This window comes from Nanorana parkeri, unplaced genomic scaffold, assembly GCF_000935625.1.
Source record: "Nanorana parkeri isolate BGI_ZX_2015 unplaced genomic scaffold, ASM93562v1 scaffold876, whole genome shotgun sequence".
Classification (NCBI taxonomy): domain Eukaryota; kingdom Metazoa; phylum Chordata; class Amphibia; order Anura; family Dicroglossidae; genus Nanorana; species Nanorana parkeri.
In genome coordinates, this window is record NW_017307144.1 from 226,709 (window position 1) to 242,509 (window position 15,801).

Sequence of the window (15,801 nt, forward strand, 5' to 3'; positions counted from 1 at the left end):
CATAGCAAATTCCTGGGGACTCATCCTACCAATGACCAGATTGTTAAAACAATTTCTGACACTGCTAGTAATACCCAATCGGAACAAGGCATCTCAATAATAGGGAATCCAGTATTTAAGCCCGATTTTAATGACAAACATTGCAATTGCTTTAAAAGAAAAAAACAAACTTAAATAATTCATAACCTCAGGAAAAGTCAAGCATTCTTCTGAAATTCACATGGTGACAGACCCCCGTTAGACACCTGCAAGAGTATCTAATTAAAACACTTTCTGCTAACCCTTATCAAAAACAAACAAATGCTACACAGAAACAATGCCTTTGAACACCTTTGCTCACAGACTGGAACTATCTGACACTTCCTGCCAAGGGTCTATGACCTTTTAATATCCCAACCAAATCTTTATCCAACCTTTTATTCTAAAATGGGAAAGAGAGATCTTCAAGTCTCTTTCACGTCTGACCAAAGAGATGATAGTTTGTATTACAATTACTAATACTCAATCACCAGAAAATATTAGGATACAAAATCCTAACTCACTAGTACAAAGTACCAACAATCTTACACAAAACATATACACAGACCCCTCTACAAGCTGTTGAGATGCAGAACAGATGAAAGTACTTTGCTCGACAGAACAGATTCTGGATGCAAGTTCAAGACATCGCTCGCAAACAGACCAATGTTAACCTAGGTAACAATCCAGCAACCTACCTTTTCCTATCTACACATCTACCCAGAAACAGATTGATAAATGCCTGTGAACTCACTTGATGAAGACAACAATTTAAAAAAGACAAGCAAACAATCAGAACAAGCTAAACAGCTAGAACGCAGAACACAACACTTGTCCAGTCATATGCCCAGCAAGTTCGAGATAGGGATAATGAGTGGTTGTGTAGGTAAAAGGGACAGTCTCATTATTATCCTGGGATACAAATCTGAAGCCAGGGATAGCTCCTTACAATTAAGCATCTAAGACCTCTATGAGTTTAAAAAGTGGACCCTTCAGTGTGTGATCAAACCTAGACTAAAGCCTTAGAGAACACCAGGAGCTAGTTCACACCAGATGCAGTTGTGATGCAGTCCGTTCACTTTGGCAGCTGCATCAAAATCGTGTCACAAAGCTTTCCGATGGAATTTCTGGTGCACTATTCACACCAGTGCAGTCAGAAAAAAACCCTGCTTGCCACATTTTAGCTGCACCTGATCACAACGGAAAACATAAAAAATGCATGTAAACGCACTGGACTGCACCTGAAAGCCCATTTTAAGCAAACAAACACAAATAAAACCGCACTGCAGCTGCGTAGACACGCGCAGTTCTGATGCAGTTATGGTGTGAACTAGCCCTAAATAGTCCACAGCTAATTGTACACTTTAATTTTTTCACTTCTAATAAATCTCTTTGTTCACCTACACAGATGTATTCTGAAGTATATTATTACTCTAAATTCTTTTAACTCCACTGAAATGCTTCATGAAAAAGTATCTTATAATATTGCTTCTACTAGTATCTTTCAGATCTCCTGGAAACTGACAAAATCTAACAAATGCTCACTATGTAAGAAATCCAGATAAAGGTTTAAACGCACATTAAAAGGCAGGGTCTGTCCTTGGTGTGATAACCCTGCACAGGGCTGCTACTTTTCTCTTTGAATGGATGAATGGATCAGTAAACGGCACTACGTCCATCAGATGCTTGAAGCAGATGTCTTAAGCAGATGTGCAGTATCTTAACCATTACTGGAGTAGTGAGCAGCAATGAAAGAAGACAGCAATGTAATCACACATGCACACTGAAGACATATATTCGAGGTGACTGCGTAATGGAGATCATGTAATTTCCCTTGTGCTAGGAAATACTGACAGATACATATTTGTACAGTATACATACTTTATATAGCAGTGTGTAGATTTCTGGCTGAACAATCTTCAGCGTTGTTGCATTTTAACAATAAAGTAATCAATTACAGATTTATTGTTATCTGCCGTTCCACAAATATCCCCCCAAGCACAGTGTGCGAGAGAGAGCGAGAGAGAATACATGCACACACATACATATACACACAGTACAATAGTTGTAGGCGGTGTGAAAAAATGCTGTACAGTAAGAATGCTTTCAGAAATAAAGGTGTTAACAGTTTATTTTTTATCATTGAACAAAATGGAAATTAAATGAACAGAAGAGAAATCCAAATCAAATCAATATTTGGTGTGACCACCCTTTGCCTTTAAAACAGCATCAATTTTTCTAAGTACACCTGCACACAGGTTTTGAAGGAACTTATTAGGTAGGTTGTTCCAAACATTTTGGAGAACTAACCACAGATCTTCTGTAGATGTAGGCTGCCTCAAATCCTTCTGCTTCTTCATGTAATCATAGACAGATTCGATGTTGAGATCAGGGCTCTGTGGGGGCCAATCTATAACTTACAGGACTCCTTGTTGTTCTTTACGCTGAAGATAGTTCTTAATGACATAGGTTGTATGTTTCGGGTAGTTGTCCTGTGGCGGAATACATTTGAGGCTAAACACACAGCTCCCTGATGGTATGGCATGATGGATAAGTATCTCCTTGTATTGCTCAGCATTAAAGCCACAATTGATCCTTACCAAATCTCCAACTCTATTTGTAGAAATGCAGTCCCAGACTTACAAGAAACCTCCACCATGCTTCACAGTTGCCTGCAGACACTCATTATTGTACCGCTCTCCAGCCCTTCGCCAAACAAACTGCCTCCTGTTACAGCCAAATATTTCAAATTTTGATTCATCAGTCCACCTGCTGCCATTTTTCTGCCCCCCAGTTCCTATGATTTTGTGCATAGTTGAGTCACTTAGCCTTGTTTCCACATCGGAGGCATGGCTTTTTGGCAGCAATCCTTCCTTAATGACCACTTCTGGCCAGACTTTTCTGAACAGTAGATGGCTTTTACCTGGGTACCACTGGTTTCTGCAAGTTTGGTGCTGATGGAACTGCTGGGCATCTTCCGATGTTGAAGGGAAGTAAGCATGATGTGCCTTTCATCGGCTACATTAAGTTTCCTAGGCCGACCACTGTGTCTACGGTCCTCAATGCTGCTTATTTCTTTAAGCTTCTTCAAATGGCTTCTCAATAAGCTTGTAAGATAAACAATGGAATCCCCATTATCTGCCTGGTCAAGTTCAGAGAGGAAGAGATGTATATAGATTTATATAGCACCAACAGTTTGCACAGCACTTTACAATATGGAAGGAGATAGTACAGTTTCAATTAAATTTCAATACAGGAGGGTTAAGAGGGCCTGCCCATAAGAATGTACAATCTAGTAGAAGGGACAAATTATGCAAAAGGTAATAATTGTGTGGGATGAGCTGAAGAAGTAAAAGGACAGTTTCCATGTTGTTTTAAACTCCCTGCCACTATTATTCCTTGATAGGAGGACAGCTCCACCAGATGTGCATCATATGTCCAGGAAAACCCTGACACTGCCAACAAGAATCAGGTATAGATGGGTAAAAGTGATGTAACTGATCAGAACACCTGTACCTGTGAGTCAAAATGTTCAAATTATTTTTGTGGGATTTGATCACTATTTACAAATTATGTGAGATTTTTCCTATTCAGCCTCACAAATGGATAATCACAATTCCCTCTCCCAAGTAGGAAGGTAACTTTTGGGTAGACAAAGAAGAAATAATGAAATAATAAAATAAATTAGCAACATAGTATGAGTGGAAGGTAAGTCTTGTAAAAAAAAACAAAAAAGACTCAAAAGCTGTGGGGTTAGGCTCCAGGTTCACAGGTGGGGGCAGCGGCATGAAAAATGAATGAAACAGCCTATCAGAGAGAGCCAACTATGCAGATAAGTTAACAAATGATTGTTTGCGCTCGCTTCAGCCCTAGATAGCAACACGCTCAATGCTGAGACCAATCACCTATAAGATCTATTCCATCTCCCAAAGGTCGATTTATGCAACGCTGGAGGGAATGCTGAATTGTCAAAACAGCAGACTCAAGGGACCTATGTAGGAGGAAATCAGACAGATAAAGACAAATTTATCCTACAGACACAAGATGTGAATTGTAAAAGAGGATAGGGGGGAGAAACGACCAGGGATGCGAGGGTTCCACCCATGGTAAGGCTTGTAGGTCAATATCAGATAAGATATTCTCCAACTGAACCCTAGCAAAATCACTGACCTGCAAGAAAAACTGGAGAACGGATGGATCATGGTGCCGTCAAAGTTAATTGGGTCCATTCGCCAAGCACCCCTAAATTATCTCCTCTTTGGTGTTAAAAAAATGTTTACAACACAAAACATCCCCATTGTAATTCAGGAGCCCAGTATGACTTCAAGATACAGGATGTAACCTGTTCAATTCAATGGCTTCTGTTGGTTGTTTGCCCAGCACAAGTTATTGTAGAGTGCAAACGCGGTTCTTACGTCACCTCAGCAACCCACCTCCAACGGATATTATTATGGAGACTGTGTTTCCCTCCATCCTCCACCTTACATTGTAGTTGTTGTATGAAGGCCACATGGGAATAAGTTTCTAGGGCTATGATGTGGGAGTCATGGGAAGTGACTGAGCACAAGAGTTTAGCAAGTTTAGTCATTAGAAGACACCTGCTGGCATAGCATCTCCATTTCATCCTACAGAGCTCCCTCCAATCTGGAGGTCCAGGAATCAAATTCTGTGTGGAAGGCTGCTAGATAATCCCAGAAATCTCCCCCCTTCCTGATCCGTTCCAACCAGATCTGGCAGGAGACGAGCCAATGGAGCTGGCCAGCGAGCCTCAAATTTAGGGGATGAGGCAGGAGACAGATGCCTCCACACAGAAAAATAATGCAGAACATGACACGGCAAGTAACTAATGGGGAAGCATCAGCATAGAGTGATATCCAAGTCCATTCCCACCTTTGTAAGTGATTTGCATTTATTGTGGTAATGTGCAGATGCACTGATGATGTATACATGTGCACATTTTTATGGCTCGCATTGCAGGCTTTCTTCATTTATTTTTAGTTCTGAATCGAATTAAACAATTTCGCAACAGGAAGTTCAGTTTGATACCAGGCTGTGATTATAGAGCAGGCTGTAAACAACTGTAATTCTGTGTAACAATCACTAAACACCAGCTCTGCCTTTGCACACAATACACTGTCCAGGGGAGATGCCAATATGAATACTAATGCATGGGGGTGGAGAGTTCAGTTGTAACTTCCACAGATTGCTTGCAAAGCTCAGAGGCAGCCATTTCCAAGAGGATATGAAGAGGAAAGCTAAAAAAAAATGTAAGTTCCTGTGTTCATATACAGCAACTCTATATGCCTACTATATGTACACTCAGTGTACATTGCTAGCATATGTTTTGATTTTGTTTTGTTTTTTCAATACCTCATCAAAGGTGGAAATGGGCTTTAAAGTCAAAAGGTTTTTAAGCTATTTTAAACGCTGATATAATCACTTGCAAAGGATGTTGCTAATTAATGTTTATAAGTTTTAGCTTCCTGCAGAATCTGCTTGTTCCCTGAGCATTGACCCCAATATTCTGTTTTTGGATGGCTCCTTTTCCTCGCAGGGTCCTATGGAGTCATCCTTGTGTGTGCCAGTAGGCTGTGTGTACTGGACAGAAAGTTCAAGGAAGCCAAGCTGAGAGAGTTGGAGCCAGCTGTCCGAAAAACAGGATGACTAAGTGCCTTTTCAAAAATGTAAAGAAATTATTTGCTGGGCAATGTATATTTGTTTGATCCGGATTCATTAGTGAAAAAAAAGTTTGAGAGATTAATAATACTTTAAAGGCAACCACAGGCAATTCTGGTGACTGGCCCTTTAGACTTTGCTTGCCTAACAGTAGACTCCATTTCAGTAGACTTTTAAGGTCTTACGGGTTTGCTTTAATGTATTTTCACAATTTTTACATTTTCTTTTACTTATGTCTACTTGAGCAACAATTTTTAATACTTCTATTTCCATTAGTTAACCACTTGAAGTCCGGGATGTTAAACCCCCTTCCAGTCCAGGTCATTTTTCAGTATGCTGCGCTGCAGTACTTTGAAATTTATTCCGTCATGCAACGCTGTACTTAAAATAATTTTATAAAATTTTTTGGGGACAGATATAACTTTTTGGTGTGGTATTAAATCACCACTGGGGTTTTTATTTTTTACTATATAATGAAAAAAGTAAAAAAAAAATTTTTAAAGGAAAAAACCATTTCCCCTATGTTATGAAATATTATTATCCAATTTTTGGGGTGAAACCTAAAAGATGGGGTCACTTTGGGTAAATAGACACCAACCATGTCAAGCTTGAAATGTGCGCCCGCAAAATCGCAACAAACGACCATGCCTAAAATTGGCCATAGGTGAATATTTAAAAGTTTTTACCGCTCAGTGATTAATGGCCCTAAAATTATTGCTCACACTCCCACATTGGTGTTGACATGTGACATAATCGTTGTTTCCGCACGTAGGGGCACCCAAAGCATATTTACATTTATATTTGCGTGCACGCGGGGCGGGATATTTTTTTAAATAGGAGACTTTAATTTAATTATTGCTATCACCCCTTATGTGATTGCCAATATACAATGACAGGTCCTCTTAATGGAGACATCAGGGGTCTCTAAGAGCCCTAATATCACCTTGGGACCCCCAAAGAAGCTGATACAGCAGACATCTGTTTCACAAGCTTCTTCTCTGGCTATAGCAGCCAGAGAAATGACAGCTAAAGGTGGAAGTGATGTAATACACATGGCTTCCGCCTTTCAAGAGAGAGGAGAAATCAGCAGTGGGAGAATGCTAATCTCTACTCTGTTCTCACTCCTAGTAGCCGCTGTGCCAGTCCCGGGCCTGCAGGGGGGACAGTGGAGCCCAAGATAACCGACAGCAGCATTGGGGGTGCATGTTTTTTAGTGGCATACATGTCAATACCGACTGTTTACACACCCGGCAGGAACTGCTCAGGGGCGTGCACAAGCAGAAAAAAATTACGTTCAGGTACGTCCACCCGCTGGAAAGAGGTTGCCGTCCGCGCGTGTATTGACAATAGTTTATCTGTGGATATTGTTTAATTATCCTTAATTTACAATAATATAACTGCACTCTAATTGCAATGGCCAACACACAATGATACCACGCGCAGATTGTCTCAGTACAATTCTAAGGTTGGCTACATGATGTTTGGACTTCACTCATAAGACACTAAATCATGAACTAGGTATTAAAATAGATATTAAAATACAACTGTCACAAGAAAATATATGATCATTAAAGAAATGTGAGATAGGCATGCAGCACATAAGTGAAAGTGGAAAGTCAGAAACATATGCATTCTTGTACCAGCTCAAAGATTCAAAGCAATGAGGCCACTGAATCAGCATGGCAGCCAGGCAACTATCATTTTCAGAAGTAGAGGTCAGTAATGACAGCCAACAAAATGAAATGTTTCTTTTAAGAACACCAACAGATCAAGGAATTCTGAGGTCTAATACAATATTCTAATACAACATTTATTTGCAAGTTTGTTTTCTTAATAAGATTCATTTACAAATGACACTTTACAAATGAGGTACTAATACCAAACAAAAACAAAATCAGTTCTCACAGCTTAAGAAAATCAAAAAGGTCTAAGATTAATTTACAATTCTTACACAGGTAAGAACAATGTAGATACTTTATTCATGTAAATTAGAACTATGGCCCCCCATTAACAATACAAAACAAATGTATAGGTTTGTAGCACTTTAATTATAAATGTATGTGAGCTTAGAGCTTTCTCTTAGTCCCCCTACAAAGTCTCACAAATACCCGTTGAGCCTGCAGCTTCCTGTGATGGTGTGACAACCTGCAGTGCTCCTGAATTCATAGGGAGTTGTCACTGTCATGTAGGCTGTGCCTTTTGTACTGCAGTGGGATTAAAATGTTGTAGATGATGTGGTTAGAAACATTGTCACTTCTGATTCACAGAGACTTTAGCTTTTTAATAAGCAATTGGACACACCTAGTCTTGCCCACTGCCTTGTGGATTGACAGCACTGTGTTGTTGCTGAAACTAGCTAAAATGTCTGGAAAAGGGAGCATGTGAAACACAAATGAAGGATTTGGCTCAGTCAGGGAAGATAAAATAAGTTTAAGAGGGTTGTGCATCACATAGTAAATGAATGTGGTACTTGCTTAGACTGTCATACAGTTGCCTTTAGTTATAATTTAAGGCTGAAATCTGTTGCTATTCTAAACACTTTACACAAGCTGAAAGCTGAAATGTGGCTTCCATTAGGGCTGCCTGCACTGCACATTATTGGCTGGAAAAGGAAGACATTTGGGTAGACTTACAATATGATCAGGGAATCCATCACTAGTGTGATGATTTACACTAGTAATCCAAACAGCAGACAAAAGATGACAGTGACACCGTTTCTGTATACCAAGTGAAGCAATTTCCATTTAAGTATTTTAACTCTGTAAGTATCTGGCTGGGTCGAGCTGCCATTTGAAAAACAACAGTCATACAAATGTTGACAAATGAGTGAAATGAGTTGAAACCAACCTTCACAGACTGGACAGCACTCTCCTTCTGGTACATAATAGCGGTCACAGTGTAGTTCACCACACTGAGCTGAAAAGCAGATGGAAACTCCTCCCTGACATCGGCAGAAGCGGCAAGCGTCCATGCGAAACATGTCTCCATCGTAGTATTCCACATTATTAAAAATGCATGTTGGCTTTGTCTCTAAAGCAACGGAAAAAAAAAAATGTTCAGCCGATTCAGCCTGTGAAATGTGATCAATGAGTATAGCAAAGCAGCTATCTAAAATTCTATGGTTAGTCCATTTATCCAGAAAAACACCATTAAAAAAAAATGATAATGAAAAAACAAAACACAAAACAAAAACACAAAACAAAAACACAAAAAACCCCACTATAACTCATTATGCATCTAATATACAGTGTGCATGTGTTTCGTTACGTAGACCCACATGCAAACTGATAATATGGCCTAAAGAAATCAACAGGGAAGCTATTAATCAATGGGGAGCATAGTGTAGCTATTTTCCAGTGCATCCACAGCATATTTTGTCCACATTCAGGTATCATTTATTACTTAGTTTGTACAATATCGTATTTGTGAGTTAAAATAATGCGGCTGCCAGAAAAAAAAGCCTCGGCTCCATTCATCCAACATGTTCAGTTGTTTTTACTTAGTCTCGGATATTTTTTTAAATCTCATCTTTAAGATATTGCTTGCTTATCTCATGTGGCCATTGGGAAAAAAACAAACAGCAAAAAAAACATACATTTTCAATTGTTTGCTGCACATCACTTCCCCTGCCCCCCCCCCCAAAAAAAATAAAAAAAAATAAAGTAAATGCATGTGTGTTGTGGATTAAGAGGGACTTTTTTTCTCTCTAATTTGGCATACATTTACTGTGGTTAGATTAGCAGCATATGCAATCATTGGGCTTTTTCCTATTACTTTATCCTTTATCTGTTTTTTCAGAATGTGATCATTTTCACATACAGTATGTTCTTTTCAATATGTTCAAATGCTTTTTAGCCCAGCCGGGAACCCTTGCTACATTTTATTTCATCAAATGATGGATGAGATCCTTGGGCCTCCCTAGAAAACATGCTGTCCTGAACTCCATACAGGAAGTTGGTTTAACAGCAAACCAAAGAAATGGGCCATAGGTCTGGATTTACAGTCTCAAACAGGCCCTTTTTAAAGAGCTGGTGCTGATAACAAGACTTTAAGAAAGAGTTCTAGGCCCAGACAGATGCTTTCAGCGTAGGTCTGGGGGATGATTTGCAACAGGTGGTGAGTGGAGAAGAGCATTCAGTAGCTCTGTTGCGGCCTCCGTACTAAGAGAAGTGCAGTGACCTTACAACATTGCCAATGTAAATACAACATGGATGTGTTTTGATTATATCTGCTCCCGAAATGTGTTCTTATGGAATGAGCTGTAGCATTGGAAGTCCATGAGCTGATATTTTCAGCTTCCGGGATTAGCACTGGACCACAGCTGTAACAAGCAGACAACAATTCCAACCTACATGCTAGCAGGGGCCTGGCCTGCCAGAGCCTCTATGGCTTTTGTTTTAAAATGGCACTGGGGGGTACAGCTGCTATCCCAGTGTCATTTTAGAACAGAAGGTGAGACTAATGTGAGTTAAGAGATAAAACGTAGAAAACTGTATTGAAGAGATGTTTAGGATATGTCTCATTTTAATTGTTTTACCCACACAGAAAGTCTGTCACTTTAATTGCTTTATCACACAAGGTCTATTGCTGCTCCCAGGAGCCGAGCACTTCAAACGTTTTTAACATTTTTGGTGAACAGATATTTATTTATTATACAGAGTACACTGAAACCAAGATTAGTTTGACATACATGACTATGTTTAGTTGAATTAAAAAAATAGGAACTAGTCATAGTAGTGACTATGTTTACAGTAAGCACAGGTTTAGTTCACTTTAATAGGTTAGTGCATAAGGCCCTGAAGCAATTCCAGCTCTCAATTATTTAAAAAAAAATGTAATTGCATGTGTGTTAAACAATGAATGTTAGCTATATAATACTTTGTATTTTATGCACAAAGTGGTTTAAGGGAGAAAGTAATACCCTTCTTGTTCTGGACTCTCAATATAGCAAGTATATGTCACTTGAGTTATTGTACTATTTACTGTGCTGTCCTCAAGCAAGCAGCTCACAAGTGACACCCATTATGCTAGACTAATATATATATGGGGGCAATTTATCTTATGATGGCTAGGATGCAACTCAGTTAAAGTTGTGCTGAGAGGACAAAAAAAAAAGTCTTTCTGATTTATCTGGAGTCACAGGGGAACATCCATCATCATATAAGAGGGGAAAGACTTGAAATGGGCACATTTTCACTTCCTTCTATTACTCTTGTAACTTAAGTTTCCACAGCACTTTAATAAATTATACATGCTCGACTGCAAATTAATGTTGCTGAAAAAAATGACCAAACTGCTTGACAATGGTCCTTCTGTAAACAGTACTCAATTTTATTAGAGAACGGTCTTTAAGATGCAGGCTGTGTACAGACTTACCATTTGATGCCAAGGCTAGTATAACCATTTAGCACAGTACCTGGCCAGTTCAGACAGTAATTGCTATTGAGATAAAGTGGGTATGATCTGCATGTTGCAGAATGTCCAATTTCTCACAACATTTCAGATAGCCACAGAGATACACCTGGCATTTTTGTTACATTGGTAGACAGATATAAAATATAGTATAGTAAAACAAAATACAAGTGTGTTTTATTTTGAACAGCGATAGAAACCAAAATCTTTAATCACTGTGCTGCATATAACATACACCTGCGGCTGTATAATCATTAATGAAAAAGCCAAAATGTATAGGACATGGCTGCACTTTAATACATAAAGTATGCAGAAATGGTCAAGAGGTTTGGATATTCAACCAAGCATAAAAATTAGAAAGATATGTGATATCAGCAGCTATGGCAGGGTATAATTTCTACCAGCAGCTGTGCTACTTGCATAATTTCTGGAACTTCTACAAACGCCTGGAATTTTCACACACTACAGTTTTTAGAGTTTAAAAATAATGGGGAAAATGAACCAATACTAGGGATGCACAGATACTTTTCGAGTACCAGTGCAGATACTTGGCATTTTCACGAGAACTACCAGGGTTGCAGCGGTTGCAGCTGGGACCTGGCTCTGGTGCTCCACGACTGTCCTGAAATCATTAGTCTGTATTGTTTTAGAAAAACTGTCACATGACAATAAACAAAAAATGTATCAGTACTCGTACTTGTAAGTACTCGGCAAGTACCAGTACTCACAAAACTGGTATCTGTGCATCCCTTTATTTATATTTATAAAAACAAAATCGTACATTAAAACAGAGATGTACAAATCCCAGGAGCTCCGTGTGCTCCTTACAAATGACAGCTGCCTCCTAATTTTTGAATTTTTCTCTAGTGTAGTCTTGGAGCTCAAAAGTATCAGTACATGTATTCGTACTTGTACCGAGTACTGTACTTGGTATCTGTGCAACCCTAATTAATCCATATCAACCTTTCATAGGAAAAACACCCTATTAATGAGAGTTGTCAGAGACAAACCTCAAAACTTGGTTGCACAGACATTAAGTCCACAACTGCTCATACAAGAACTCTTTAGAATGGTGGTATGGAGATGGACAAACACATGAAAATTGGGCTACACACAGCTGAGGCCTACACCATGTTCTTCTCTCATAAGCTAAGAAAAAGAAGGTTACTTTCCAAAAAAAATACTTTCCATTTCTGCTGTGGCTTGTAGATGGCAAAGTTTGAATGAATTGCTAGAGGAGATTTACAAAACAGACAATGTGCAATGGCACATGTGAGAAAATGTAATGGTCCTCCGTCATAAGCATAGAACAATCTTCCTAATCAAGGCTTATTCTGGCACCTTGCTAAACTAGTACCGTGAAAAATACAGGCTGTAAGGCCCTTACTCATACCTGACAGCTGCATCTTTTAAAATGGAAAGTAAGGACATTGTTTCGAATTTTTATTAGATGCAGTGAGAGATGCCCTGTAGCTCAGCGGAGGTATGCAACTTATTTTGGATTAAAGAAAATATTTTTAAAGACCAAGAAAAAAATAAAACACATAATGAGAACTGTAATTTGTTTTATTAGACCATATAGCCAGTTGCAAACTATAGTATATGTAGAATGGCTGGCTGCCTTGGGCCTCACATTTAAAGGGCTCAAGTTATTAAAAATAAAAAAAAACTTGTAGTAGGGCTGCATCTCGTTTTAGTCTAGGGACTAGTATTCAGAAAATATACTCATCTGATCCTTGGTCCTGCGGCAGTCAACACTTACCTCTCTCCCCCTCCGCGTCCTAACATCTAATGCTGGTGATTGGACTTGCATTAGAAATGATGACGTTAGTGGGGTTTAAAACATCAGATCCCGGGGGGAAAGAGGCTGCAGGGACCAGTCTAACAACCAGGAAGGATCAGGCCAGTACATTTTTAAAAAAAATATTATTATTTGGGCCCCTACACCAGAACTTGCAGTTAACCCTTGCAGTGAGGGAGTAGCTACACTTCAAGAGTTAATTTTTCGTTTTCTGGAGTTCTCTTTTAAGGGGGCTCATGGAGTTGCTATAAATGTTCAGCACTTCAGTGCAGCTTATAATAAGGCAGATTCAGCTGTGCAAATCTTGAGTCCTATTTCCAGGAGGAGAGGGCAACAAATTCACCCTTCAAATCTCCCTTGTGCTGTTACACAGTTGTACAAATATGACACAATGCAAAGCCACGGTTAATATTCATATTACTATGAAGTGAGATTTTTTTTATAGCTAATTTTCCTTAAGCTATTATCTTTGGTATTAGTATAGCTGATTAATATACTGCCATCTTGTGGTCAGTTTGGTTATTGCACCACATTTTCTGTGTTCCCTCCTTTATGATGTATTTCCCCCTTCTTCATGAGATAGTAATTTCTGGCATAAAAATGGCTGACTGTAATATGGCCACATGTATATGCTTGCTTGGAAACATCATCTCTGACCTTCAAATACCATCTGTTTATTCATCTGCTGTGTCCTGTTGTCTGCTCTAGGCAATAAAGCACTCCGTGGATGAAAAGGTATTTGGTGAGTTCAGCTATCTGATAAGGATTGTCCGCAGTGATTATATCCACTTATACAGGCCAGGCATAGAGGTCTCCGCAAGGGAAACATCATTAATACAACAATCAGAGTCAGAATACCCTCAATACAAGTTCCTTTAAAATATTTGAACAAACATACACAATGTGCATGCACATTTAAAAAGCACTGTTTCAATATTATCTGCCAACATCAAACGTCTCATTTACAAATGTACATTTTTATTTTTTTTTTATGGATTGTTACGGTTTATGGAATGATCTTTTGAACAAAAATAATGCTAAAAGTCTGTTCTGTCCTGTTTCTATGTGCACCTACATTTTATCATTTTTGTATACTTAAAACTAATTTGTTTACCATTACTATTAAGTGAGATTCATACTACCATAAAGTGTATCTAAACCTAAAAACAAGAACATATTGCAGCTTACCAGTCCTTACATCTAGCTGCATTGATTTTGCACACTAAGAACATTTTCAGCAAGTATAGAAAAAATATGTTTACCCTGCCAGAAATGCAGTGTCCATGTCACGTCGTGTGAGTTCAAAACAAAGCACAAGTAACCTTGTCCAATTAATCCACCATGTGAAGATACACAGAGGAAGACATGTTTGAAGTCTAGCCTGTGTGACAACCCTGGCTACCCCCATAGATGCAGTGGAGAAAAAAAAAAGGGCTACCAATGAAGGGATAGAAAGTGTGTTATTTACAGGATTACAAAGCGAAAATAAAAGGGAGAAAGTCTGGGGAAAGAAAACTAATGCAGACAGTAAATTTAAGGACTGGTAAGCAGCAATATATTATATTAAGTGTTAGGGTTTAAATACGCTTTAAAATAAATTAGAGTAGATGCTTCAAAAGGTGTAGGTGCTTGCATTGTACGAAAACCTGGAAGCCAGCGATGTTTAGGATATCTTCCAGCTGATGTCACAATATTACCTTAAAGTGCAACTAGAGTCCAAGTTTGTTTTTTCTAAAGTGTAGAATTGAATGCATGAAGGGTTAGAAAGTCTATCAGGGTTGAAATCTCTATGCTCACACTGAGGTGATTTTTCTGTGAGATTTTAAATGATGACTGTGTCTCAAGAGATTTCAAACCTGTCACCTGTAGATCTAAACTGTGCTCATGTTACCAAAAGCTATACATTACTGCATATATTTATTGGTATTATCATTTCTGAGTGTCTTAATACAATCCTAAATATAGTTTCATGGGAGTAGCAGTCTAATATTTCATTGCAAATCCTACTCCAATAGCTATGTATATCATAATCGGAAGTGTACGGATATTGATTCAATATTCAGTATCACATGAATGCAATTAATCTTGCTGACATCTTATTTTATTTTGTTCATTGCAAAAGTACATACCAATATTAATATTTGAGAACTTCATGCCAAATACTCATCATGGTAGTGTTAACTTAAACTTTAATTTCACTTGTCAGCCTTTTGATTATACCAACAAGAAGTACTGTAACAACAAGATATGCTTATGTATTATTTAGTTCATGTTTCACCCTTGCTTCTCTGTGTTTCATGTCAACAACTAAAATGTGTACTCCGTTAAGGGTTAATTGGTCCCTGTCTAAATTGGCCCTGCATGTATGTATGTATGTATGTGAGATAGAGTGTAAGCACCTTGAGGGCAGGGACCTACGGGAATGTGCACTGTGTAAAGCGCTGCATAAATTGTCGGCGCTATATAAATACCAAATAAATAGCAAATTGAACCATGCTTTATAGGGTTTTTTTGCCTTCCTCTGGATCAACACAGTGGGTAATTGTGGGCATAGCGTTCTGTTTTAGGTTTTTCTTTTTTTTTCCTCATCTCTATAGGTTGAACTCAATGGACTTGTGTCTTTTTTTAACCTGACTAACAATTTAACTAAATGGGTAGCAGAAATAGAAGAAAATTAGCCTTGCCAACGACAATGTAAGTAATACAATATTTCATGCTTGTTGTTAATTATCATTATGTATGATTCCTTCTATAATCTGCTGTATAACTCAAAAGACTGGGTGGCATGAAAATGTACAAGTGGTATGATATTACAGATATGTTCTTAACTCAATTCAAGAGAACAATTGCTCATCATTTAGAACATGAATAGGCTTGTAGACCTGAATTAACAC

The 15,801-nt window shown here is 38.5% G+C and overlaps 1 protein-coding gene across 1 annotated transcript in view; it reads right to left on the minus strand.

The window, feature by feature from the left end:
* The window catches only part of CRIM1 (cysteine rich transmembrane BMP regulator 1), a 615,863-nt gene that overhangs the window by 207,445 nt on the left and 392,617 nt on the right, over positions 1–15,801 (minus strand). Inside the window, exon 7 of the mRNA XM_018565709.1 lies at positions 8,542–8,724. Within this exon, the coding sequence (XP_018421211.1) occupies positions 8,542–8,724 (183 nt within the window). The remainder of the gene's footprint in view (positions 1–8,541; positions 8,725–15,801) is intronic.